General features: G+C 52.1%; 1 protein-coding gene across 1 annotated transcript; it reads left to right on the top strand.

Moving 5' to 3' along the window:
* The first annotated feature begins 437 nt into the window (after window positions 1-437).
* On the top strand, window positions 438-26,908 carry WDR91 (WD repeat domain 91). Its single transcript, XM_006861149.1, has 15 exons — window positions 438-560; window positions 3,267-3,446; window positions 3,918-4,125; window positions 6,153-6,235; window positions 7,705-7,835; window positions 8,922-9,087; window positions 15,753-15,911; window positions 17,700-17,875; window positions 18,646-18,796; window positions 19,616-19,710; window positions 19,791-19,959; window positions 21,927-22,035; window positions 22,745-22,857; window positions 23,736-23,933; window positions 26,744-26,908. Exons 1-15 carry the CDS (start codon window positions 438-440, stop codon window positions 26,906-26,908), a joined length of 2,226 nt encoding a protein of 741 aa, XP_006861211.1.
* The last annotated feature ends 1,041 nt before the right edge of the window (window positions 26,909-27,949 follow it).

The raw sequence follows: 27,949 nt of genomic DNA, 5'->3' as shown, positions 1-27,949 counted from the left end.
CGGGTTGACAGGGTCGGGATTGAGACTAGGGGTGGAAGAGGTGGGAACGGGGGTAGAGGCGGGGTCGCGCCGTATCCGAATATAAAACTGGGGGCGGGGCGGGTCCAGGTCCGAGAATGGAGGCGGGGCCAGAGCCGAGCAGGGAACGGAGCTGGGGCGGGACAAGGTTGGGGGCGGGCTTCGGGGGAAGGGGGCGTGGACAGTGCCGGGCCGGTACTAGAGGATGGAGGCGGGGTCAGAGAGGAGCCTGGATAGAGACTGGGGCGTGGCAGGAGCTGGGGGCGTGGCTGGGCCTGGACTGAGGCTGGGGGCGGAACCTGGGCGTGGCCGCGGACGGCCGTGTGCGTGTGTGTTCATTGGCTGATCGCGGTGTGACGCGTTTAGTGCCCGCCCTTTCGCGCCCAGTTCGCACCGCCCCTCCAGGCGTTGGCGTAGCGATGGCGGAGGCGGTGGAGCGCACCGACGAGCTGGTTCGCGAGTACCTACTGTTCCGCGGTTTCACTCACACGCTGCGGCAGCTAGATGCCGAAATCAAGGCGGACAAGGAGAAGGGCTTCCGGGTGAGGTCCCTAGTCCTCTAAGGAGGGAGCGGCGCGGGGTCATGTCGGGCGTCTGGCCTTAGCAGACCGTTGAGGGGACTATCTCTGGTCCCCCGGCCCTTGACCAAGAGACCTCGAGGTTTCCGGAGACAGACTGGGTGGGTGGTTGCATTTTGACTACAGAATAGAACAGGGGTGACTTCCGCTGACACTGGGAGCTTCGAATCTGCAGCCCACACTATTGTCTGCGTTCAAGTGTCTGTGGTCGCTGTTTAAAACCACCTCAATTTGACTCACGGGTTGTTGCTTCTGCAATTGCAGAAGACGTCATTGCACTTTTTAGAACTTATACTTCCCCTGCTTTGACATGATGCTGCTCGCCTGAGCGGTTTAAGGAATTTACATTGTGTGTGTGTGTGTGTGTGTGTGTGTGTGTGTGTGTGTGTGTCGCCTAGACTCAAATGTTGGCTGACTACAATGAACTGAGTGAGAAGCAGTGAGTTAGCAGCAAAACTCTCAGAGGGGTTAGGAGACCAAAGTCAGTGAGCCCAGGCACAACTAAACTGAAACTCTGCTTGTCCATGGGCACCATCTCCCCATTTCTGGTATGCATGAGTTCAGGACTGAGCCCACTGCACTGCCTTCTTGCCCAGGGGGTCATCCTCCAGTACAGTGTTGGACAGTGTTTTCTTGTGACCCACAGGATTTCCATTGGCTGATTTTTAAAAGTAGATTGCCAGGTCTTTTTTCCTAGTCTGCCGTAGTCTGAAAGTGCTGCTGAGACCTGTCCACCATAGATGACTCTGCTGGTCTTTGAAATAGCAGTATGAACTTACAGCATCACAGCAACATGCAAGCCACCACAGTGCGACAGGCTGACAGACAAGTGCTGGAGGGGCTCCACCCCACCTGCTCTGCTTGGCCATTGAACGATTTGGACTCATAGCTACTCCAAAGGACAAGAGTAGAACTGCCTGTGGGGTTTCTAAGGCAGAACTCTTTGGGAAGCAGACAGTCACGGCTTCCTTCTGCAGAGGCACTGGTAGGTTTGAACCACCAGCCTTTCGAGTAGCAGCCAAGTGCTTAACTACTGTGCCACTGGGTATCGTTAGTGGCTCCACGAACCCACTGCTGTCAGCTAGATTCTGACTCAGCGATGCTATAGGATAGTGTAGAACTGCTCCTTTAGGTGTCTGAGACTACATTTTTACAGGAGCAGGCCGCCTCATCTTTTTCCTTGGAGCAGCTCGCAAGTTTGAACTAGCAACCTTACAGTTAGCCCCCCAGTGCTTAACCCATTATGCCACCAGCGGTCCTTTTGTTAGTGGCTGCTTAGAGGCTATGAGTTGGAATCGACTCCACGGCACATCACCACCACCACCACTTAGAGGCTAAAGCAAATCCTTTTGCTTCTTGGATTGTAAAATGGGGAGGTTGGATTGCTATTCAAAACCCTTTCAGACTCTGAACTCTGGTGCTATTTTTTCATTCCCTGACACTTTGGTGACATGAAGGGACCCATGCACCTCATGGTGAACCTTGGATTTGGGGGAGTCATTGGTGTCCTGGTGTGGCATGGGACTGCAAGGTCAGTAGTTCAGACTTACCTGCCTCTCCTTGGAAACCCTATACAGGGTCACTATGAGTTAGAACCGACTTGACAGCATTTAACAATATCAGATGGAAGGAGGACCATACAGAGTGTTACGATCCATCATTTTTTAAAAAAGTGTTTTAATTGTGAATTATGTGATAGTTTACATGGGAGAATATTAGTTTTACATTGATCCTATCATATATCGTTTCATTGCCATGGTTACAGTCCCTCCATGCTTCATCAAGCAGCCAAAGGGTATACCCTGCAAGCCTGCCCACTGGTCATCAGCACACAGCCCCTCTCCTTCTCTGGGTCTAAAGTCTCTAGCTGCTCCATCTCTCCACATCATTGTCTCTGCCTCAATCTCTGGTGTCACTGCTTCTCTGAGTAGGGTCCCGCTCTCCACTCTTCTCCGTTGGTGGTCCCAGGGACCTCTGCTCCTAGACTGCAAAGTTAATCACTCCCCTCCTTGCTACAAAACATCTACCTTTGCATTTCCAACCCTCACAATCAGTCCTGATAACAATTATTCACTATTATATCACAACAGATCTATCCACATTTCCTTTCATCATTACTTTTTGACTGTCCCCCTCCCCACATGCACCCATTCCCCAAATATGAGGCAACTTAAGACCAGAGCGTGGACGTGACATTCATTGCACAGGTGGTTGAGTTAACCAGATGCAGACTCCAGACCCAGGCCCAGATCTGGTTTTTGGACCGTAGTCTTTACGTCTTCTAAAATGTCCCTGCCTGCTGTAGACTCAAACCATGCATTTAACATCAGCACATAACTCAAAAGCTATTATAGTAACGGACTCCTGATGTGATGCTGTACGATCAGTACTGCACTGCGAACCACAGGTGGCCGTTCAAACCCACCAGATGTTCCTCAGAAACCCTCTACGGGGTAGCTGTGAGTCAGAACCGACTTAATAACACAACAACATTACAGGAACACCTTGTCAACATTTTATAGATTACTAACAACAGCAACAAGTTTTCTTAAAAACAAAAAACACCCAGAATCCTGAGAAGGAGGTAAAACTGTTAACTTTGTGGGCAGGGTGGAGGAAGATCCTCTGCTGTCTGTCAGCATCTTCTCCATCCCGTTGGTCTCTCACCAGGTGGACAAGATTGTGGACCAGCTCCAGCAGTTAATGCAGGTTTATGACCTGGCTGCCCTGCGGGATTACTGGAGCTACCTGGAGCGCCGGCTCTTCAGCCGCTTGGAGGATATATACAGGCCCACTATCCATAAACTGAAGAACAGCTTGTTCCGCTTTTATCTCGTCTACACGATCCAGGTGCTTGTTGGTTTGGGGCTGCTGCTTCCCTTGGTGGAGAGAGCTCTTAGATGTGGCTCTGCATGTGACTGGGGGACTGGGTAGAGCGGTCATGGCGCATTTTTGTTGACACTTCCATCTCATCATCTGCTCATCATCTGACTAATCTTCCTCATTCCTGTTTCCCCTCTTGTTAGTCTGGATGGCAGGGAGTTTGTAAGACTGGAAATTTCTGGGCTGGCTGTCTTTGAGCCATGGCCAGGGGCAATAAGTCACTGAAGTTATTGGAAAGCACACTGGGGGATGACTTGCAGGGTGGTGATTTCCTATGAGAGTTGCTTAGAAGCTGTGAGGTCTTGGGGAAAAGAGCAGCAGTTTCCTCTCCCTTATGGTGTTATTTGGCAGCTGTCTGGTGCAGCACTATGGAGCCTCACGTCTGCCCTGCTCTCTCTGCCCCTCCTGTCTGTCTGCCTCCCTCCCGTGTTTTGGCAGACCAACAGGAGCGACAAGGCCCAGGAGTTCTTTGCTAAGCAGGCCGCGGAGCTGCAGAACCAGGCTGAGTGGAAAGATTGGTTTGCGCTGCCATTCCTGCCGTCTCCAGACACCAACCCCACCTTCGCCACCTACTTCTCGCGGCAGTGGGCTGACACCTTCATTGTGTCATTGCACAACTTCCTGAGTGTCCTGCTACAGTGCATGCATATCCTGCCAAAGCCAGTGGCTGACTGTGGCCTTTCCCCTCCCGCCCGCCCCCCCACCCCGGTCAGGGTCTCGGCACCCCAGGCAGTGCATCAGGGTCACGGTCATGATCGTGTGAGGTAGGCCATGGAACCCTAATGTTAGGTCCACTGCTCCTCTGCATGGGTGGTGCTGGCGCCAGTGTGACGAGAGGGCTGGGCTCCGGAAGGAACCGGAAGCCAGGCTAGGGCTTATTTGGGGTTGCTGAGACCGGCCAGCATGGAGAGCTCCCGCTCTGTCTGTGTGCACTGGTCAGTGCCCCTGGCTGGGTTCGGGTAGCAGAGCAAGTCACCTGTAGGCTGGATCTTGTGTCCACGTTAATCACGGTTGCTCCCTGGTGGTGACTTCAGCAGTGTTCAGCTGCCTGGAAAATAGCTGCCTTAAGAATACAAGGGGGCATCCGAAAGCATGTGGAAAATGGAATTTCTTCACGAACTTTTAAAAACACCCTTGTGTGCATGTGTGTGTTGTTAAGTGCTGTTGAATCAGTTCCAAATCCTCATCTTTTGCCTGCATGTGTGTGTGTATGCATATATGTATATGTGTGTGTGTATGTTGTTGCTAGCAGCCCAAGCTTATGTATGTACAACATATATATGTACATACAACATATGTATGTTGTTAAGTGCTGTCAAGTCAGTTTTGATTCATAGTGACTCTATAGGGTTTCTGAGCAGCAGCTAGTCAGCTTGAACTGCTGACTTTGAGGTACATACAGACTTTGCATCCCAGCCACATTAAGCATTAACCCACAGCATCACACCAGGACTTTGTGTGTGTATATATACGCGTATATGTAAATATACACACACGTATATATGTATGTAGAGAACGGGAGAGAGAGAGAGCAATACAAAGCTTTATCATGTCTACATAAGTACTATTCATGTGTGTAGTATATACACATGCATGTATATATACAAAGGGCCTTCAAAAAGTTTGTCGAATTGAAAATGGAATAGAGATAATGGAATTTTTCCACAAGCTTTTTGTATATCTATATATGGATATCTAAGAACGTGTGTTGTATGTTAGTATTTACAGCTCACACATTGGCCCAGGCTGGCCCCACACACTTGGTCTCTAGACTGACATCTGGGGAGGTGTGGCAAGTCTGTCTGCCATGGGGCTGCTTGGCAGGGCACTGAGATTGTCACTGTGAGTTGCAGGCTTGCAGTTGCCGTTTTCTGGCAGAGGTGGGCAGGCCGGTGGTGTGCGGAGCTCTGTGGGCACAGTGCATTAAGTTTGGGCTACTAAGCACCAGGTCAGGAGAGAGATAAGCCCGTCTTGTCCTGTGAGGATTTACAGTCTTGGGAATCGTGTGGAGCAGTTAGGCTCTGGCCTGTACGGTTGCTGTGAGTCGGAAGCTCAGTGACAGTTGGTGTGTGTCGTGGGTGGGCATTCTGCCATCATTTCTCTCCCTCTGCAGCTGCTATGCCACCAGGGGAGTCTCAGATGAGCCAGGGGCTTAGCTCCGAGGGAGTGTGGCGTGATTATGGGGGCCCTCCAGGGGAAACACACACACCATTTTAAATCTTTGTGGAGCAACCCTGAGTCCTTCAAACTAAATCATGCATGTTTGAACATTGGTCACTTCCTGGTACTGCTGGCCAGCTGGGGTGGCTGGGAGAGCTGAGACCCGCTTCTAGACTGTGGGTGCTCACACGGTGGGGTTAGGCCGTGCCATCTGGAGACCACTTTCTCCTCTTTGAGAAGGTTCCATCTGGGTAGGGAAGAGTAGTTGATCTTGTGCCCCAGCCAGCAGGCCATCAGGCAGTGTCCTGCAGGGCCCTGCCCGGGGTTGCTTTCTTACCTGGCCACGGGGTGCCAGCTCACCGCTGCCTGCTTCTGGACTTCGGTGCTCTGTGGGCTGTGAGTCGGCCACCGTCTAGTTCCCATGTCTCAGGCCTAGGTGCTGTACTGTTCAGATGGGGTTTTAGGAGAGGCTTCTGAACATCTGTGGGCAGACTTTCTCCTTAACCTCTGCACCGGTTCCCGTGATCCTGAGCTTTGATGCCGAGTGCCAGAGGACCAACCAGATCCAGGAGGAGAATGAAGTTCTGCGTCAGAAGGTGTGTCCAAGCCTTGGGAAGGACTTCCACTTTTCACGTGTGAATTTGATAGATGAGAGGGTCCACAGAAAGCCAGTGTTGGGGTTCCAGGATGAGAGTTGTGTTTTCAGTCCATCTAGTAGCATCAAGCATGTCTAGAAGTAAAAGACTTTGTGTCAAGCTGCCACCTTAGAGCTGGCCTGTCTGTCTGACCCTCCTGGTCCTTTTGCACAGGTGGTGGTTTTCCAGATTGTAAATCTTTATGGGAGCAGAAAGACACATCTTTCTCCCACAGAGCGGCTGGTTGATCTGAACTGCTGATCTTGTGGTTAGCAGTCTAGCTCGTAATCCACTATGCTACTAGCGGTCCTTTTTGTACATCTACACATATCGGTTAATGCGCCAGACTGTAAAACCATTTGAGGTGCAAAGTTGGTGGTTCAAGCTCACCAGTTGCTCCTCAGAAACCCTATACAGGGTTGCTATGGGTCAGAATCGACTCATCGGCACATAACAACAGCATATTGTTTACAGAGTCTTGGTGTGGTGCTGTGGGTTAATGTACTGGTTTGCAAGGTCGGTTTATACTGCAAAATCCGTGGTTCAAGTTCAGCATCTGTTCCTTGAAAATCCTATACAGGGTCTCTCTTATGACTCAGAACTGACTCGATGGCACTTAACAACAACAACAACTTGTTGTTTATGGGATCCCTGGTGGCACAGTGACTAAGCCGTCAACTGCTACCATAAAGCTTGGCAGTTCAAACCCCCCAGCCTCTCAGGAGAAAGATGGAGCAGTGTGCCTCTATAAAGACGGCAGCCTTGGAGACCCTCCAGAGCAGGTCTGCCATGTCCTATAGGGTCACTAGGAGGAGGAATCGACTGGATAGCCATGGGGTCTTACGTTGTTCACAACTCAGCTGTAATTGTTACTCAGTCCGGTGTCTCTAGTTCTGTAAACAAGGAGCCGGGGTACCCATGCGTGTCTTTTAATGTCCTGTCCTTGAGCTGAAGATGTCAACTGGTGGTATTGTCAGGAAAAAGAAGATTAGAAGCTGTTTAGGTTTGGGACATTAACAGTTTGTGAGTTTAGAGTATGTATGTGTGCATGCTTTTCTTCAGGTAAAAGGTTAAGTAAGAATGCCAGAATTTTTTATTTTTTTTAATAAATTTTTCTATCAAAGTCCCTAAACCTGATTTTGTAGGCGCCCCCAAAAGAAAGCAGGATTGGGTGGAGGCCTTTTTCTCAGTGAATTCAGGGGGAAGCAAATCAGATGCTGAAGGGGACTCCACTGTAGGTCTGAGAGGTTGGATTTCTTCCCGAGGTGGTGGTGGGGTAAGACCACTGGGTTCCATTTGCCCCTGTACAACTTGCAGGGAGAGAGGGGCCTGGGGCCGGGGAGGGTGGGTTTTAGAGGTGACACATCTAGAAACGTCCTCATGATGGGGTTTGGGCAAGAGCATCAACTCCCTCATCTCTCCCCAAGTAGCTGTTTGCACTGCAAGCCGAAATTCACCGGCTGAAGAAAGAGGAGCAGCAGCCGGAGGAGGAGGAGGCCTCAGTCCAACATAAATTACCTCCTTACATCTCCAGCATGGACCGCCTGGGAGACTCGGAGCTGTGAGTGCCAGGCAGCCCCAGGCTGGTGGGAGGGTGTCCTGGGCTCCCATTTGTACCTACCCCTCCTCACAGAGAGCACTGCCCACCAGCCACCTGGACATGACCTATTCTTGTTCAGAGTTTCATGGGTAAAGTCCCTCTTTGCCTTTACAGTCTTGTAGTAGCTGCTCCTAACTTCTGAGCCTCTGCTTTGTCCAGAATGGCGAGGTTCACAGCTTGGCTTGGGTGGGGGCTGTGGGTCCAGGTGTGTGGAGCAGGGGCTACGGGTCCAGATGTGTGGATCAGGGTCTGTGGGTCCAGATGTGAGGGGCAGGGTCTGTGGGTCCAGATGTGAGGGACAGGGTCTATGGGTCCAGATGTGTAGGGCAGGGTCTGCAGGTCCAGATGTGTGGGTCAGAGTCTGTGGGTACAGATGTGTATAGCAGCTTCTGTGGGTCCAGATGTGAGGGACAGGGTCTGCGGGTCCAGACGTGAGGGGCAGGGTGTGTGGGTCCAGATGTGAGGGACAGGGTCTATGGGTACAGATATGAGGGACAGGATCTGCGGGTCCAGATGTGTGGGGCAGGGTCTGCGGGTACAGATGTGTGGGGCAGGACTTGGGGTCCTGATGTGCAGGCCAGTCCATCTAGGCCCCCCACTGTGGCAGGTGTGGGGAGTGTTTGTCCTGGAGGGGAGGCTGGGTGTTGTGTGGTGGAAGCTGGCACCTGTTCTGAGCTCAGGAGAGATCTGTGAGCGGCCCTGAAGAATGACTGTGGTGGTGACGGTGGTAATCATGGTGACCATGGCAGTGAGGACAGAAGTAGAGGTGCGGGAGCAAATGAGATGTTACAGGGTTAGCAGCCGTGTTTAAAAAAGTCATCAACAGGGTAAAGTTTTCTTAATAAAACGTGTTTGAGCATGTAGATACAGGTATTACTGAGACACCCCATGTGGTCTTTTCATACCAAGTCTGTTCCCATGGCGCCTCACGTGGGGTGCATCTTGGTCAGAGCCACGTGCTGTGCTCAGTGGAGCCTCCTCACCTGACCCTGATCAAGCCGTGGGGCTGTGTCTGGCGCCCCCCCGATAGTGTGTCTTCTTGACCAGAGCCATGGTGTGCAGCCAGAGAGGTACTGCCCTCTCCCAGTCGCCGCGTGTGGGTTTCCTGTCCTCTTTGCTGCAGCAGAGCAAGAAGAGCCCCTCACGGTTGTCGCCCGCCCAGGGGCCCCAACAGTCCCAGAATGCTGCCAGGAGAGAGGCCATCGGCAACCAGGTAAGCAGCATGTCCAGCTTTTTGCTCTGAGCTTGGGGCAATGGGGGTGCTGGGGTCGGGGGAAGGCTCTTCTCCCCAGTGACAGGTGAGGAGGCGAGGAGAGAATGGCAGCAGGGATGATGTGTCCGGGCTCTCAGATTACCAGGTGGCAACTGAAGGCAGGAAATGGGCTCTGAGGGGTTCTTGCCCTGAGCTGTTTTCCTTGAAGTGAGTTTCTCCAGAGTGAGTTCGAGCCATTCTGGAGTATGACTCTCTGGGCCCAGATAGCTGCAGGTAGCTAAAGAGTAAATTATTTGAAACACAAACTCTGAATTCATTTCTCCTGCAAGTTACTCTCTGATTCAGCAAAGTGACCTCCCTTTGCCTGACACAGGCAAGCCTCTTTAGGCCCACCACCTCCTGTCCACTCTGGTCTAGCATCACACTGAGTACTTCTCCTGGTGGAGACAGTTGCAACCATTTCTTCCAGAAAATTCTGTCATAGTGAAAGTTGAACACATTCACAGTTGCTCTTCAGAGCTTTCTCCTTTACATGCTTTTATGAGTTACAGATAAGGAAGTCATGGTCTGCATGCACCCTTTGCTCTTGCCTCCTGTGACTTGAGAACAGTGGCATGTGACGGAGCAGTCTGGAGTCTGAGAACACTCTAGGCTTCTCCAGGCACATGGCTCAGGGTGGTTGAACTGGAGTTGGAGTGCCCAGGCAGCGTCATGGGGTGGGTGTCAGGAGGCTTTTGTTTTGAACCCTGACTCCTTGTGTGACGACCTCACTGCACAGACCTCAGACTGCTTAAATCCACCCCGATTTGCTGATGTGTAAACTTGGAATGGAAATAGTAGTATCTTCTCCCTGTTGTTGTCAGATGCCCCCAAGTAGTAGCCCCTGACTCATGGTGACCCCACAAACAATGGCCTTCTGAGATCTATAGGGTTTTCATGAGCTGCTTTTTGAGAAATCAAACGCTAGGCCTTTCTTTCCAGCTTGCCTTAATCTGCCAGCTACCCTGAAACCTGTTCACCATGGTAACTTCGTCACAACACACACACCTCCACTGACATGCGTACAAGGTTTGAGGGATGGGAGTCAAATCCAGGTCCCCTGCAGGGAAGGCAAGAAATCTACCACTGAGCAACACCCCCCCTCCCCTGCCCCCATTTACTCAATCAAAAAACCTGATGTCATCTTGGTCTCAACTCATGGAGACCCCATGTAGAACTGCTCCATAGTTCATTGGTGGCAGTCTTTACAGGATCAGATCGCCTTGCCTTTCTTCCACAGTGCCTCGGGGTGGGTTGGAACCCACAGGTTTTAGTGGAATGCAAACTGTTTGCACCTCACAGGAACCCAGTCTGCTTCCTGGTGGGGGCCGACGTGTGCCGACGTGTGCCGACGTGTGTACAGTGCGTGGCTCTCAGTGCATTTGAGCAGTAGCTGCTGTGTGTGTGAAGAAGTCAGGCTGACCCATGTGCCCGCAAGTGCGGTCACTCTCATGTCTGAATCTTTGAGGGCCGAACCTGTCAAAACCAATCAAGCCCAGTAACACCTGTGACTACTTCTGAAACCTTGGGATTCTGGTCCTATGGAATGTGGCCGAGTAAGTGCTACTGCTGGATACCCATCCGATCTCTCTCACCCGGCAACGCTTGATAAGTTAATAGATGATGCATGAAGCACTTGAGATGCAGAAGTGTGATTTTTATTAACTTACAGTGAAAGAAAGCACAGAAATGGCTTCTCTGGGGTTAGGCCTGTGGCCTGGCTCAGTCTGTCTTTGGGAATTATGTCTCACATGGTGAGGTTAGAATGGCTAGGGAATTGTCTCTGCAGTTCAGAGCCAGGAGGCAAGAGTGCAGCAAAGCATTCCTTACCTTGTATCTCAGGTATATTTAGACAGAGGTTGGGTCGCCCTGTGGTCTGTTCCTGAATGAGTGGGGAGGACAGAGGTCTACTGTCTGAAAAACCCATAATCAGACGTCTTGTTTTAAAAATTGATGGTGGATTAATTAGATGCAGTGTAGATGTTTCCATTCTGAAAATAACTGATAAACAGTTTTTTTAAGAAAGATCACAGAACTTTAAAGTTGGAAAGGAACTTAAAGGTCACCTGGCCCATTCTCCTCTGAGTGTCAGAGTTCATTCACTGGATTGGTTGCCCCCTTGACGTGGACCTCATTACCTGTCCAAGTTGCACTCTGGAGCTACATAGAATAAGGCTTTTTTGTATGGGGCAGCTTGTCTTCTCTTTTCCATCACCTGCCCCCCAAGCTGTTTACCCGTATGACACAATCTCTAGACCCCTCCCCATCCTGGAAGGCACAAATGAGTCCTGGTGTGGCGCTCTAGGATAAGTACTGGATTGTAAAGTCGGTTTGAACCACAGGTTCAAACTCAACTGCTCCTTGGGAACTCTGTACAGGGTCGCTGTGAGTCAGAAGCGACTCTGAGGTTTGTTGTTGTTTTCACCATTCTGGTCCCCCTCCTGCAGGGAGATATTTTCATTTCTCAGTACCTGTACTACTGTTGGGCTTGTTTTTGATTCCGTATGATAAGAACTGAACTGTGAACCACAAGGTCTGCAATTTGAACCCACCAGATGCTCCGTGGGCAAAAGGTGAGAGACTTTCTGCTCCTGCAAAGATTTAAAGCTTCTGAAACTCTATGCAGGGTCACTGTAAGTTGGATCCGACTCAATGACACTTAACAACAACAACAACATTAATATTGATATGCGTTGGTGGTACAGTGTTTAAGGACTTGGCTGCTGACTGAAAGGTCGTTTAAACTGACCAGCCACTCTGATGGTGAAGAGATTCGTGGCCTGGGAAAGCCTGCTCGCTGCAGTGGGTGCTGTAGATGCTCCCGTTGGAGTGGAGAGTTCTAAATCTCTTTCACCAGTTGTTTGTATGATCACCTCCTGTGATGTTGGTGACATGAAGCAAGACTGCATTTTTATTAAGCCCTGGTGCTTTGTCAACTTCTGTGAGATGTGTTGTCCCATGACCAGAGGGCTACCCTCCCACCCGCTTCTGCCATTTGTTGTCGTGTCGGTTCTGACCCATAGTGACCCTGTATAGAGTTTCCAAGGAGCAGCTGGGGAGCTTGAACCACAGACCTTGAGACTCAAACCAACTTTGCAGTCCAGCACATTAACCCACAGCCCCATATCAGGACGTAGTAAACCAGAAAGTATTAACTCTATTTGACTGCTTTAAATTAGCAATCTGTAAAAGAATTTGGCTTTGGTAATTGAAATGTTACCTGTTGTTGTTAAGTGCCATCAAGTTGGTTGTGACTCTTAGCGACCCTGTATAGGATTTCCAGGTGCGGTTGGTGAGTTTGAACTGTCACCTTGTGGTTCAAATTGACCTTGCGGTCCAGTGCTTTATTCCATGGGGTTCCTGAGGCTGTGAATCTTTGTGAGGGTAGAAAGCAACTTTGCTACTGCAGAGCAGTTGGTGGGTTTGAACCACTGACCTTATGGTTAGCAGTCCAGTGCTTATCCTACAGCATCCCCGAGCTCCCAGCATAACATTGACAATGTTTTCCACATCAGCACTTTGCCCACTTCATGTGTTGCACGAAGTGACGCATTCATAGCGTTCTTACTAACCACAGTGTTCACAAAAGTGGGGCAGCGCTCCCCCAGCTTTCTGTATGACCCTGGAGACAAAAAATGAACAAAAAAAGGAGCTGCATTTCTGTAACTGCTGGCATCTGATAGCAGTAGCCTGGAGGGAAGACCACCCCCCACTTCCCTGTAGAATTCACACCCACTCAGTACACCGCAGGACAGCTGTGGGAAGTATTCTGTTACGGAGATAACCTTTAATTGGCTGTGATGTGAAGAAAGCCAAGTGCCCACAGCCTCCCTGCAGTTTTCTCTGTAAGTATCAATTATCTCCTAACCGGAGACACCCATGGTAAGAACAGTTGCCCCTGGGCTCTTGTCAGGACCTGGCTAGCAGGCTGGCCAGGGTGATGCCTGTCCCTGTGGGCCCTGGTGTGATATCCTGCCTGCCACACCCAGGGTGCTCTGGAATCCCTCCTGATCTACCTAGCCCAGTGACTTGGGATCCAGTTGTACCCTCTTCTGGATAGCTCTCCTGATAGAATGGGATCAGCTGTAATTTGGTTTGGGGAATTCCTCAGCTGAGCTGCTTGTCCTTTGGACTTACTGATAGAGAGAGGAAGGCATCAGTGTGTTTATGGGATGCAGAGCATGGGCTTGCCAGCCAGGGGACCCCGTGGGTCCTCCCTTTTGCCCACCTCTTGTCTTGCCTACCTCTTGCTTCTGGGAGGGTGGATGTCCTTTACTCTAATACCTTGGAACCTGTTGATTCCCAACAATGCAGGGACACTTCTCCAGAAGGGTCAGAAGCACCACGAGAGGGGGTTTGTCCTGATTAGGTGGTGAAACCTGCAGAGGCCGGAACCTTTGTAAGGTGGGACTCTCTCTGAGAAGGAAAACTCAATGAGCTTCTGCTAAAATGAGAGAAACATGGCAAGGCTGTTATTAGGTGCCATTGAGTCAGCTCCAATGCATAGCGACCCCATGCCCAACAGAATGAACCACAGCCCGGTCCTGCACCAGCCTCTCAATCCTTTCCATGCTTGAACCCATTGCTGCTGCCCCTGTGCCAATCCATCTCGTTGGGAGTTTTCCTCTTTTTCACTGACCCTTCACTTTACCAAGCATGATGTCCTTCTCCAGGGATTGGTCCCTCCTGACAACATGTCCAAAGTCTGGCCATCCTGGCTTCCAAGGAACATTCTGGCTGCACTTCTTCCAACACAGATTGATTTGTTCTTCTGGCCGTCCAGTGAATGGTCTTCATAATGCATCAGTTCTTTATTCATTGTCCGGCTTTCACGTGCTTGGTAAGATTGCACCCTGCCAAAGATGGAAGACATGTGAGACCCGGGAAAGCACAGTAGTCCTGTGGAGTCCCTGGTTCCTGCAGGATTCACTGTGTGGTTGAGTTCCAGGACCAGGTGTTTCTTCTCATCTCTCCTGCTCAGGTCACTTTCTCCCATGTGCCCGAGTGCTGGCTATGCTGTCAGGCCCTAGCTGCGTAGGGCAACGAACAGACGCTCTCCAGCCTGGTTCTGCATGTTGAAATCATGTGGGTTTGTTCTTAGCAGTTCTTTGCATACCAGTTGCTGCAGAGTCGATTTTGACTCTTGATGACCTGTGTGTGTCAGAGTAGCACTGTGCTCCACAGGGTTTTCTCTGGATGATTCCTTCGAAGTAAATCACCAGACTTTGGGTTTTATTTGATATTGTTGTTGATAATATGAGGGGGCCTCAAAAAACTCATGGAAAAATGCAATTGAAAAGATAATGAAATTTTCCATGAGTTTTTTTTTGAAGTTCCTTCACATGTTGACTGGTTTTCTCTGTGGACTCTTTATCTTGTCTGAAAACTGTGCTTTTCCTAAGAGGAGCCAGAATTCTGAGAAGCAGGTGTTTTCTCTAGAAGTGCCAACGACTAATAGCAACCTTGTATAGGGTTCCCAAAGAGCATCTGAGGTTTTGAATCACCGACTTTGCGGTTATCTGTCCAGTGCTTATCCTACAGCGCCGCACTAGGACTCCTTATAAACAAAAATCACAGATACCCGGCAGATCAGCTACAGTGTGTCTCTAGATAAGCCAGTAGTCCTTTAAAAGTTTCCTTAGCTTTTCACAAGTAGCTTTAGTGGAAGCTCATTGAGTTTTCCTTCCCTGACACAGTCCCACCTTACACAGGTTCTGGCTTCTGCAGGTTTTACCCTCTAACCAGGATCAGCCCCTTCTCGTGGTGCCTCTGACCGTTCCGGAGAAGCGTCTCTGTGTCCATGGGATGCCCAGGGCTCCAGGGAATTAGAGCAGAAAAGATAAATACCAAGTAGAACTAGAAAGCCCCGTGTAGACTTTGGTGGAGTTTATGTTCTTGGTTTAGGTCTTGTGTGTGAATAGCGTGGGAGGGGCTCTTTGCACACTTGCCTTTTGCCAAGCAGTGGGGTGGGGCGGGGTGGTCACCACTGTCTCTGGGAATCTGTGGTCAGAAGAAGAGCCAGACAGCCCGTCTGGGAAGGTGGAGAGGTGGCAGCTCCTCTGGAGACTTCTCTTGGGGCCACTGGAGTGGGGATTGAATCCACCTTGTCGCTGTAATGGTGGCTGACTGTAACACTGTTGCTCTGAAAGGAGCCAGACTGTTCCACCAATATCTTTCCTGTCTGGTTTATCATCAAGTCCTCGGGTTTCCAGCCATTTCTGTTTTCAGGGAAATACCTCAGTGTTTGTTGATACTAACTAGTTTCAGCCTACACTTGACCAAGAGCAGGGGAGGAGGGTGGTGCATCTCCTCTTCCTCCATAGCAGTGGCTGTGGATGGGTTTGCATTACGCAGACATAGGGTGACTTATAAACATTTATGATATCAGTGGAGGGCCCGTCCTGCCTCATTGCTACTGCTTAGTTAAGTGTTGGTTTCCTCCCCTTAACTGAAGGTACCCTCCCTACTACATCTGTCTGGTGGAAAGGGAGGAGAGGGGCGAAGAGGAGGGGGTGGCTTTAGGAGCCACCCACTCACCACTGCCTGGGAGGACCCTGACTCCGAGCTCCTTGGCTTCTGGCCCCTCTTGGGCATAGATCTTCTCTGCTATACTTCTTGTCCTCCAGACTGCCAAAGGCAAGGACCCGGTGCCTGGGGCCAAGGACGCAAAGGGCCTCTTCAGCGGGCTGACCATCGGTGAGTCCAGCTGGCCACAGCCCCGGCAGCGGCGCCTGCAGGACCACAGCAAGGAGCGCAAGGAGCTGTTCTCAACCACCACGACCCAGGTAGGGTGGCCTGGGGGCTTGGGTGCACCTGGGAGCACAGGACACGCCGAGGGTGGCTGCTGCAGTGTATGCTGCATTCCTGACTCCTAGCTTGGTTCCCAGCGTGCTTTTGTCCAGTTGGTTTTAGTCTTGGCTCCTTTTTGGCTTGTCTGGGGTCCCTTCTCCTTGAGTAGGGGCCGCATGCGCCAGTCCTGGTCCTGCTCCCCGGAAGCAAGTTCTGGGAGCCCCAGGACGCTTGTTCCCCTACTTCCTGTACGCATGCCTGGGCCCACTCTCCATGGTAGTGCGCATCAGATCTCTGACTGAGGACCCATGTCACCTTCTTGACCACCCTTTTCTTCTGAATTGAGTCTACTTGTCGATTTCAAGAGCTTGTTCCAGTAAGGAGACCTGGTGGTGCTGTAGAGTAAGCTAACTGCAAGGCTGACAGTTCAAACCCACCAAGCACTCCATAGGAGACAGATGAGATTTCCTGCTTCTATAAAGATGTGTGGCAGTGGGGCAGAGGGTCTAGTTGGATGGCTGGAGACTGCTAGACTCAGGTGGTAAATGGTGGCATTCTGCACCTTCAGATAAAGAGGTGCATGGATCCACTCCCAGGACTCTCTGCTGCTTTGCTCTTGAACAGGTCTTCCTGCTGCCCAAGGGCCCTGAGGGTGTGGCTGAGGCCCCACTGTGCTCCCGGGGCTGGTGGGCTGGCTGAGTGTGCAGTGGATGTGGGGGCCCACATGCACAGGAGGTGGTTCCTACCTTGAGTGATCAAGCAGGCCTGACTCTGTCTCCCTCCATCCCCAGCTCTGGGTCTCCTCCAGCAGGTGCAGGTGCTGGCTGGGCTGGGCCACACCCCAGGTGACTTGCCCCTTATAGGCTGTGTTTCATTCACACTGCCTCTCAGTCAGTGGCCACAGCTGTGGCTGGGTGGCTCCTGACTGCTCAGCAGGCTGGTGGGTGGGCAGCTTTGCCCTTCCCCCTTCAGGTCCAGGAAGCCCTGGGGTGCTGCGGCCTGCCCTCTCTGTAGATAGTTGCCATGGCTTGAATTGTGTCCCCACCTAAAGTATGTGTCAGCTTGGCTGGGCCATGAGTGTCAGCGCCTTGGCAGTTACCTAATGATGTCATGTGGCAGTCAAGTGATGGTCCCCCATGATGTGATCCGATGTGAGAAACCAGTAAGGGGGTTAAAGGTGAGCTTCAAAAGATCAAACCCACTGTTGCCAAGTTGATTCTGATCCCTAGTGACCCTGTAGAGGGTTTCCAAGTGTATACAAACTTTCTGGGAGCAGTCAGTCTCCTCTTTGCTCTTGGAGAGGCTGGTGGGTTTGAACTCATGTTTAGCAGCAGAGTGTTTTTTCTATAGTGCCTACTACCATCACAACCCTGGTTCTATGTAAGGCAGTTTCCCAGGGGTGTGGCCTCCAACACTTTTTATCTTACAAGAGATAAAAGGAGAGAGAAGTGGACAGAGAAGGGGGACGTACGACCACCAAGAAAGAAGAGCCAGGACTGGAGAGTGTCCTTTAGACTCAGGGTCCCTGCTCTCTGAAGCTCCTAGATCCAGGGGAAGATGATGCCAGGACGCAGGGGGCTCTCCCAACACTCCAAGGGCCTTCCTCCAGAGCCGGTGCTCGAAGTCGGACTCCCGGCCTCCTAAGCTGTGGAGAATAAACGTCTAGTCTCCAAAGGCGTCCACTTGTGCGATTTCTGTCGTAGCAGTGCTAGGGAGCTGACAGAGCGGTGGTGCGGGTGGGTGCTGGGCGGACCTCTGCTGACTGACCCCTTGCTGGTTGGCAGAGTGCAGAGAAGAAGACGGATGCCAGCAGCACGGAGGCCGAGCCCAGCCCAGAGCCCCCTGCTGAGCTGGTGGAGGTGCCCATGAGGGGCCCCGACGGTGGTCGCCCTGAGCAGCCCTTCATTGTGCTGGGCCAGGAGGAGTATGGGGAGCACCACTCATCCATCATGCACTGCAGGTGCAGGAGGGACTGGGTGGGAGGAATATGGGGAGCATCACCCATACGTCACACACTGTAGGTGTGGGAGGGTGTAGGTAGGAGGAAGATGGGGAGCATCACCTACCCATCACACATTGCAAGTTCAGAAGGGGGGTGGGTGGGTGGAGTGTGGGGGGCACCACCTGTCCATCACGCACTGCAAGTGGGGGAGGAGTGGGTGGGCGGAGTGTGGGGAGCATCAGCTGTCCACGCAGTGCAGGATTTGAGTGGAATTAGGTACCACTGTCTGTGATTGTGAGTTTCCTGTTGTTTGTTCTGCTGAGACTTTACTCCCGATTTTAATTTGCTTTTGTTACCACTGAAAAGTTTTTCCGTAAACGTGGTGAAAGCTTGACCCTTTGAGAACAAACACTATCCAAAGAGTTGGCTTTTGAAAGGGCAGACCAGTCTCTTTTGAACAGTCTGAATGGTGGACTAACCAAAATCCCAAACCAGTTTCCTTGGAACCTGTTCCGACTCCTGGTGACCCCACATGTGCCGAGTGCAGATGCTCTTTAGGGTTTCCAGTGCTGTGACTTGTCAGAAGTCCATCACCAGGGCTGCCTGGGAGAGACAGGCTCAGAACCTCACTCGGCTGTACAGCCCCAGGTGCCAGGACCATAGCATGGTGTGCCTTAGCAGTTATGCTCTGTGCCTGGCCTGAATGCAGACCTTGGGGGTGACGTGATCCATCATCTCAGCCCTGGCTTACAGGGGATGCTGACACCCTCTCCTCTCCCCTCTCCTAGAGTGGACTGCTCAGGAAGGCGGGTGGCCAGCTTAGACGTGGACGGGGTCATCAAGGTGTGGTCCTTCAACCCCATCATGCAGACCAAAGCGTCCTCCATCTCTAAGTCCCCACTGCTCTCTCTGGAATGGGCCACCAAGCGGGACAGACTAGTGAGTGACATTGGCCTGCTGGGCCATCCAAGGTGGGCCACCCTTACTTTGGCATTCAGGAGCCTGGCAGAGGGTCGTCTGAGGTGGAGAATCTTGGGGTCCCTCACTGGTCTCCCTGCAGGACTGTGTGATATTGAGTAGCGTCAGCTGAACTGAATTCTCTCTTCTTTCATTGGGGACCAGACGCCAGGTCAGCGGGTTCTCCTTTGGGCCAGTGATGCAGGTTCCGTGGTTGGGGGTCACAGGCTGTGTGGTAGCAGAGGCTCCTTCCCCCATGTGGTCTGGCTGGCTCTTGGCCTACTGTGGGCAGGCCGTTTTGCTTTCCCTTCTGTGGCCCCATCTGGATAGCCTCAGTGTACTCCTATGCAGGGCTAGGGGCTTGAGCCTGCGCTGGAGGTGGTGGTCTGCAGTCCCTAGCAGTAGTCTGGTATTCTGGGGGAGACTCAGAGCTGGGCAGTGTCTGGTTCTTTCTTCTAGAAGCTTCTCACCACAGGGAGCACAGGCTCCTCACGGCACGGCTGCTGCTGCTCTGCTTATTGGGATGGGCCCAGTAAGCTGCAGTGGGTGGTCATCCAGGCCCTGTGACTTGGAGGGCATCCCAGGGAGGGGCTGCTGAGTAGATGTGAACAAACAGGAGAAAGGGGGGTGGTCTACAATAGCAGGGATTCAGAATGGAGTGGGGCGGGGTATAAAGTGAGAGGGCCCTAGGGAATCAGCCAGACCATTTCCAGGTAATTCCGCTGTGGTGGAAGGCAGGTCTCACTGCACGCTTTGAGGGGGTTCTCCCTAATTCACTTTCCCCGACCCCTCTCCCTGCAGCTTCTCCTGGGCAGTGGGGTGGGCACCGTGCGCCTCTACGACACGGAAGCCAAGAAGAATCTCTGTGAGCTCAACATTGATGACGACATGCCCAGGTGACCGCTTCTCTCTGCCCCAGAGCCCAGCAAGCCGCCTCTCTGGTGGTCACGTCTGATGCAGGCCACCTGTGTTGCAGAATCCTGTCTCTGGCCTGCAGCCCCAATGGGGCCTCTTTCGTCTGCTCAGCTGCCGCTCCGAGCCTGGCCTCTCAGGTGGACGTGTCGGCACCTGACAACGGCGGCAGGGGCGTGAACCAGGTCCCTGGCAAACTGCTGCTGTGGGACACGAAGACCATGAAGCAGCAGGTAGGGTCTGCTGCCTCAGTCACTGTCTTCTCTGGCCCTGTGGCATTGGTTTATTTGAATCTGGGAAATTCTCAGTCACCCTCCTTTAGAGCCTTTGGGAACTTAGTTAAATATAGGAAGGCATGTCAAAAAGTATGTGGAAAATTTCTCTTACCCTTTAGTTTCGTTTTCCCATAAACTTGGAAGTCCTCTCATATGTTAGAGCTTTTCCTGGTCTCTTATTGTCCCACTTTGCTGCATGTTCTAGATGATCTCAGTTCCTCTCCTCTGCTCCATCTAGTCTTCTGTTGATCCTGCCCATTAGTTAGTTAGTTGTGTATTTCATTTTGAGAAGTTTTAGTTTATTTTAATCAAATCTGTTTGTTACATTTACTCTTCCGTTTATGTCCATATTTTCAGTTCCTTTCATTCTTCTGCATATAGTTGTTGTTGGTGGTGGTGAGTTGATCGTGACTCATGGTGATCCTATATATGTGCTCTATAGCAGGAGAACTGCTCCCTAGGGTTTCTAAGGCAGATCGCCAGGCCTTGCTTCTGAGGTACTTCTGGATGGCTTTGAACCACCGGCCTTTGAGTTCTTCATTGAGTGCTTCCCCATGTGCCCCCTGGGGACTATAAATCTGCCTGATGACCTAGCATCTGACGTTTCGTGGGTCTGATTCAGTTTTCTGCCATTTCTTTGGCTGTTTTGTTTTGGGGTTCTTGTCTCTTCGTATCTTTGTGTTTTGTAAAAGTTGATTATGGATTCCAGTTCCTTGTTAGGAGTATTTTGAGACTTAGGTTGGAGGTGTGTTTTTTTGGGAGATCTTTGTTCACTTTTTCCAGGTGCCTGAGGGTGGGCACTGCCACCTCCTGCCATCTTGAAAATAAACTCTCTGCCTCACGTTTCCCAAACCACAGATGGGTAGGACCCGATGGTTCTCAGTTCTCAGGTAGCTCCAGGCTTCATAGCGGCCCGCGGCCTTGGTGGATTCCTAGCTTCTTCTGACACTGAAGGCATAGTCTCTGGAGTCCCAGGTTTCTGTGGAGGCTTCTGATCAGCCGCTTCTCTGTGGACCCCAGAGATCTTCTTCATGGCCGTTGGAGTGGAAGCCCAGCACATCCAGAGTGAAAACCTGGAGTCACTTGTCTTCTCTGGACTCTGGCTTCCCCTTTTTTTCTTTTTTACCTCAGAGGAACTGTCCTTTACTTGTCAGCTTAGCTCTGTGTGTGTGTGTGTGTGTGTGTGTGTGTGTACCGACACGCTCATGTGTGTGCTTTTTAGATAACAACATATCTGGTATTTTTCATTTCCATCTGGAGGGCTAATTAGGGTTCCTGGTCTTCTGTGTTGCTTGAAATGAAGTTCTTGATTCATTATCAGTTAATAGGCCCCGAATTCTATGAGATGTAGGGCCTGTGTGTGTTTGGCTTGCCACTCTGTTCCTAGCAGCTAGCACAGTGCATAGCCCATATCATATCTTAGCCATTTTAGAGATCTGTGTGACCTCATAGGGTCCCGCCTTGTTGTAAGTGTGTCTGTGGGAAGATGTCAAGCTGGGTGGGATGGGAGTAGACACTCTTCTATGACAGAATCATTGGTGATGAAAGGTGGTCAGTGCTTTAGCATTTCCTGCCAGGAATCTGGAATGCTCTGTAAGTGAACTGAAGGTCACTCAGTGTGGAGGACTCGTGTAGGGTTGGTGTGAGCACTAGCTTCCGTCTATGGAGGCCTGCATGTCTGAGTTGCAGAGGCCCTCGTGTCTGAGGCGGGGAGGCCCCCACGTGTCTGAGGTGTGAAGGCACCCCTGTGTCTGAGGCAGAGATGCCCACGTGTCTGAGGTGGGGCGGCCTGGTTCACCGTGCAGAAAGCACAGCCCAGCTTGGGTGAAGGCTTAGTCCCATGGTGCTGGGAAGTGGGTGAGTGGGAGAGGCAGAGGGCTGCCTGTGGGTACGGGCTGCCCATGGCTTCGGTGTCCTCTCACCAGCTTCAGTTCTCCCTGGATCCAGAGCCCATTGCCATCAACTGCACCGCCTTCAATCACAACGGGAACCTGCTGGTGACTGGCGCTGCCGACGGTGTCATCCGGCTGTTTGGTAAGAAGGATGCTTGTGGCAGCCCCAGCCTTGGTCAGATGGCCCAGAGAGGCTGGACACCTGTCAGTGGAAGTACAGGCTTATGGGAGAGCTCAGCCTCGGTCAGCGGCTGCTGTTGTCAGAGTGTCCTCGTGGTTCCTGCCTGTGGATGTGGGTGCTCAGGGCCTGTGTAAGCGCCTGCGGGCACCCGAGACACCCGCCTTGTGAGGCGCCCACTGGGTTCCTGACCAGGGTGTGCACCACAGCCCCTGCCTCCAAGGGATGGAAGTTGGTGGGTCTGGGAAGGGGTCTTCAGAGACCCCAGGGTGCCCTGGTGGGGATACAGAGGCCTCGTGGGGAGGACCTCCAACACCCCCGGTTCCTGAACCTCACTTTTGATGGTAAGAAAATGCTGCTTCTGAGGTCCCCATGATTCAGCCTCTGGGCTCAGCTCCTACCCCGCGAGGGGCGGGGCCTCAGGGCGGGATCAGCTCCCACCTGGAGTGGGCGGGGCCTCAGGGCGGGGTCAGCTCCCACGTGGAGAGGGCGGGGCCTCAGGGCGGGGATAACACCCACCTGGAGTGGGCGGGGCCTCAGGGCGGGGTCAGCTCCCACCTGGAGTGGGCGGGGCCTCAGGGCGGGGTCAGCGCCCACCTGGGGAGGACGGGGCCTCAGGGAGGGGATAAGGCCCACCTGGAGTGGGCGGGGCCTCAGGGCGTTTCTCATGCAGATATGCAGCAGCACCACTGCGCCATGAGCTGGCAGGCCCACTGTGGGGAGGTCTGCTCAGTGGAGTTCAGCTATGACGAGAACACCGTGTACAGCATCGGCGAGGATGGCAAGGTGCGTGTGTGCGTGTGTGTGTGTGTGTGTGTGTGCGCGCGCGCGCGTGCATCTCCCTGAGTCCCCTGACTGGTGGGCCAGCTCTGTGGCTCAGGCCTAGCACGTCACCGCTGTCAACTATAACCTGCGAGTGAGGAGACAGTCCTGGGGTCCCTTGGCTTTACTGGGGATTGACTGTCAGGTGGAGCGGGGCACACCTGGTGGGAAAGACTCCTCCCAGTGGACAGCGGAGGACTCGGGCCCTGGGTTGGCCCGGGCTGCAGGTGAGGAGCCAGGGTTCCAGTGTGGCCGAGGGTCTGGGGCTCCACAATCAGGAAAGGAGCTTCCCTGTAGTTTCTCTCTGGACGGAGGGAGCTGGAGGCGGGACAGGCAGGAGTGGGGAGCCTGTTGACGTGTATCCCCACAACCCCCTCCCCTGAAAGCTCTGGGTGGGACTCCCACTTAGGAGGTGGTCACCCCCAGGCAGCCTTTCCGTGGGCATGTGTCACCTCCTCCTCGGTGTTCTTGGGATTGTGCCTCTGAGAAACTAGGTTTGGATTGTGTCCTGGCTCCTCGGTTCCTAAACCAGGAGAGTCTAGCTTGAGTTCTAACCCTGGTGACAATGGTGATGAGGAGACCAGGAACCCCTGTGGAGGCGTTGGCCCACCCTTCCCCTCCTGGAGTAGGCAGGAGAGAAGAAAAGGGTCAGACTGGGGTGGGGTTTGTGGACTCTCTTCCCGGAAACATGCTTGAAGTGTTGGGGGAGGTGGTCCTGGGGTTGGGCCTGTGGCCGGTGCCCACCAGGTCTGCAGGCTCCGCCCTATCAGGGCGCTTTTGGAGTGGTCAGGGCGAGTGTGGTGGCGTCCCCTCGCTCACCGTTTTATGCTCCATGACTGCAGTTCATCCAGTGGGACATCCACAAAAGTGGCCTGAAGGTCTCCGAGTCCAGCCTCCCCCCTGATGCCACAGGCCCTTTCGTGCTGTCTGGCTACAGTGGCTACAAGCAGGTGCAAGCTCCCAGGGGCCGGCTCTTTGCCTTCGACTCTGAGGGCCACTACATGCTGACGTGCTCCACCACCGGGGGCGTCATCTACAAGGTAAGTGGGGATCAGGGCCTTGGGGAGGAACAGAACACGGGACCCTCTGGCCACCAGGCTAGGTGCACCCCTCTTGGGAGCGGCCATTTTTGGACAGAGCACCAGCCCCTCACCCACACTGGGCAGCATTCTGCTCTTTCCCACCTTGGCTCCTTTGCAATCCACACTGACCTTAGAACCTGTGAAGGAAGAAGGGCAAGCGATGGGAAGTGTGAGATGGGAGTAGGCCCAAAGCAGGTAAGTGCTGTAATTGTTAAGTGCCATCGACTCGGTTCTGACTCATAGCGGCTCTTAGGTGTAGTCGTTCTAAGGCAGTGTAAAGAGCCCTGGTATGGCACTGGACCGCTAACTGCACCAACTACAAGGTTGGCAATTCTAACATGCCAGCCAGTCTTGGAAACCGTAAACAGGGTCACTGAGTCAGCATACAGTAACAACAAGAAGCTAGTATAAAGGACCCCTGGTGGCATAGGCCATCACTTGTCTGTCAGTTTGTCGTACTGTGGTGGCTTGTGAGTTGCTGTGATTCTGAAAGCTCTGCCACAGGCTTTTTAAATACCAGAAGTGTCATCCATGGTGGACAGGTTTCAGATGAGCTTCCAGATGAAGACAGACTAGGAAGAAGGAGTGACGAACTACTTCTGAATATTTAGTCACTGAAAACCTTATGAATAGCAGAGAAACACTGTCAGATATAGGATTACACAGAGTCACTGTACCAAAAGGAAATGGTTAATGTTCAACTGCTTCAAGAGGTAGCATATGATCAAGAGCCAATGATACTGAAGGAAGAAGTTCAAGGTGCATTGAAGGAATTGGCAAAGAACAAGGCACCAGGAATTGATGGAATAAAAATTGAAATTTTTCAAAAAAGTGAGGCGGCAGAGGAAGCACTCAATCATCTAAGCCAAGAAATTTGGAAGACTACTATCTGGCCGACCGATTGGAAGAGATCCATATTTGTGAGAGGTGACTCAGCGGAATGTGGAAATCATCGTACAATCTCTTTGATATCCCATGCAAGTAAAGTTTTGCTAAAGGTAATTCAGAGGCGGCTATAATCATACATTGACAGAGAACTTCCAGAGATTCAAGCCGGATTCAGAAGAGGCCGTGGAACGAGGGATATCATTGCTGATGTCTGATGGATCTTGGTTGAAAGTAGAGAATATAAAAAAGATGTTTACCTATGCTTTATTGACTACGCAAAGGCTTTCAATTATGTGGATCATGACAAGCTATGGACAACATTGAGAAGTATGAGTATTTTATCCTGTGGAGCTGCTGGTGGGTTCAAACCACTGACATTTTGGTTGTCAGCTGTCTTAGTTATGTGCTGTTACAACAAACATATTTTCTCACAGTTTAGGGGCTAAAAGTCTGAATTTAGGGTGCCAACTCTAGAGAAAGGCTGTCTCTGTGGTCAGCTCTGAAGGGAAGGGCCTCATCCCTTCAGCTTCTGCTTCCTGGTCCCTTGAAGGTCTCCATGTGGCCTGGCATCCATTTCTGCCCATCTCAGCTTGTTTAAACTGCTCTTGGATATGTTGTAAGAGATTGACTGTAGACACACCCTACACGAATCTGACCTCAGTAACAACAAAGACAAGCCTGCCCTACGTGGGAATGTAAGTGCATGCACTAAGGTTAGGAGTGGCAACACATATTTTGGGGGGACCCAGTTCAATACATAACAGCAACTGGATACTTAACTCTTTTCATCACCAGGGTTCCTAATTTGATATCGATGGAGGTCCTATAGGTATAGTCCAGTAGAGTTCATGCTTGAGGCAGGTGTAGACAAGGGCTTTGATGTGTAGTCAGACATGTGATATAGTTAATGGGTTAGAAGTTGCTGTTGTTAAGTACCATTGGGTAGGTTCTGACGCATAGCAATCCTGTATAGGGTTTCCGAGGAGAGGCTGGTGGGTTTGAACTGCCAACCTTGCGGTTCAAACTGACCTTGTGGTCCAGCGCATTATCCTGCAGCGGCACACCAGGATTTTTGGGTTGGAAGTGTGCCTGTATAATTTCTTAAATCTCCATAAAACCAAGATTCACTGGAATCAATTCCAACTGATGACAACTTTCAGAGACTGAATCCTTTGGGAGCAGACAGCTTCATCTTTCTCCCAAGGAGCTGCTGGTGGGTTGGGTTTGAACCGCTGACCATGAAGTTAGCAGCCCAATGCCTAAAGTGACTTCAGGGATATAATGGAATTCAGATTTCATTTTTATAACCTATAAACCAAGTTGTTTTCGACTGTAAAGATGTTTCCTCTAAGTGACATCTGGATGTTTCCATCAGCTTCCAGATCTAGGCAGAGCACAGTGCCCCTCCTGCTCATGGATGTAACATGACATCACACTGATAACTTATCGGGGACCCCTGGTTTTCCTTCCTTGGTTATCTTGTTCTGACTGTCCCCCACCCCACCCGGCCCCCGCTAGTTTGTGCTGTAGGATGGAGGAGATAGTACGTCAGGTTGGAAAGAATGCTGACCCAGTGCAGGTTAAAAAGGTAGAAGAGAACATTCCATGTCTTTTTAGAAGCTTGGGAATTTACCAGGGACGTGTCCACTTAAGATGAAGGACTAAAGGCAGTTGAGAACGTGAAAGTGTTCCCTGGTCTAAGTTACATAAAGCTGTCTGGAAAAGTAGGTGCATGGACCTGGGCGCCTCGAATGTCCGGAAGGGGGGAGCATGAACCCGGGCATGCCCTAGGACTGGCTTGGAGGGCCCCCAAGTAGACGTGTGTGTATCTGTGTGTAAGTGGTGTGCACTGACACCTCCTTGCCTCTCGGTCCTCACAGCTGGGCGGCGAGGAGAAGGTTCTGGAGAGCTGTCTGAGTCTGGGTGGCCACCGGGCCCCTGTGGTCACTGTGGACTGGAGCACAGCGATGGACTGCGGGACCTGCCTCACGGCCTCCATGGATGGCAAGATCAAGCTGACCACTCTGCTGGCCCACAAAGTCTGACAGGGCTGCCTGGGGCACCTGTGAAAGCAGTGTTAGCTGGGCGGGGGGACGAGACAGGTAGAGGGGTCCACTCCTGGGGATGCAGGCCCTCTGCAGGGACAGGCTGTCATGTGGGGGACGTAACAGCAGCCTCCAGGTGCCGGTGGCCAGGACACATGCTGTCAGAGACTGAGTGCTGGGCTGTGGGAGACGCTGCCTTTGAGAGCTCAGGAAGAAGACACAATGTTGCCATGTCTGCTCTGGTTGCCCAGGAAAGTTACAGTATTTTGTAGATATTTGCTTATTTTTCTTCTTTTTTTAAAAAGAAAAGATCATGCCCTTGTGGTCAGTCTGTGTCTCTCTAGGAGGTGTGTGGGTGATGTCTCTCTCTGTCCTCAGCCTGGCGATGGTGAGCTGGGAGCCCTGTCTAGATACCCTCCCAGGGGCCCCCAGCTGGCACGGGGTGACCCCTCCTGCTTTGTGGGGTAGGATGTCGACTGCCCAGAGCTGTGTTTCATGGACTGAAGGCCAGAGTTTTCTTTCTCTACCCTGAGAGTCAGCTGAGAAGCTCAGAAGGCAGGGTGAGGCCGAGGCTCCTGGTGTAGTGGCTGCTGCTGCCCTCTCCTCCTTCTCTTACCTAATGGTTTGGAGGTGGAAGCACTTTGCTGGTCAACCGAGAGGAAACAGCGAGGCTGTCCAGGGGCTGGGACTTCGACTCAGGCCATTCCTGCCAGGACACTGCCCCAAAGTGAGGAGGAATGTGGGACCTGCCCTCTCATCCTTTTGCATAGCCTCTGTCCCTGATCTTGTCATCGGTGGACCAGGCCCCGATGCTTGACACTGCAGGAGGCTAGCTGTGCACCTGGCCAGTGAGGCTGTTGCCAACGGCCCTGGGCGTCATCACAGAACTCCACCTGGCCTGGAGAGGGGCCCTGCTACCTCCAGCCACCTCCTTGTGGGACAGTCAGAGGAAACTAGCGCTCGACCCTGCGCTCCATCCTGTTAACACCACCACATGTGGCGACTTTAAGGAACACAACTGTGTTCTTGTCGTTCTGGACA

This window comes from Chrysochloris asiatica, unplaced genomic scaffold (genome assembly GCF_000296735.1).
Source record: "Chrysochloris asiatica unplaced genomic scaffold, ChrAsi1.0 scaffold00041, whole genome shotgun sequence".
NCBI classification, from domain to species: Eukaryota; Metazoa; Chordata; class Mammalia; order Afrosoricida; family Chrysochloridae; genus Chrysochloris; species Chrysochloris asiatica.
This window is presented reverse-complemented; position numbering and strand designations above follow the sequence as displayed.

Excerpts from the sequence above, each read along its gene's own strand:
- WDR91 (XM_006861149.1), top strand. The coding sequence starts at position 438 with ATGGCGGAGGCGGTGGAGCGCACCGACGAGCTGGTTCGCGAGTACCTA. Across the intron at positions 561-3,266 it reads ACAAGGAGAAGGGCTTCCGG|GTGGACAAGATTGTGGACCA; the intron begins GTGAGGTCCCTA and ends GTCTCTCACCAG. Across the intron at positions 7,836-8,921 it reads CGCCTGGGAGACTCGGAGCT|AGCCATGGTGTGCAGCCAGA; the intron begins GTGAGTGCCAGG and ends CTTCTTGACCAG.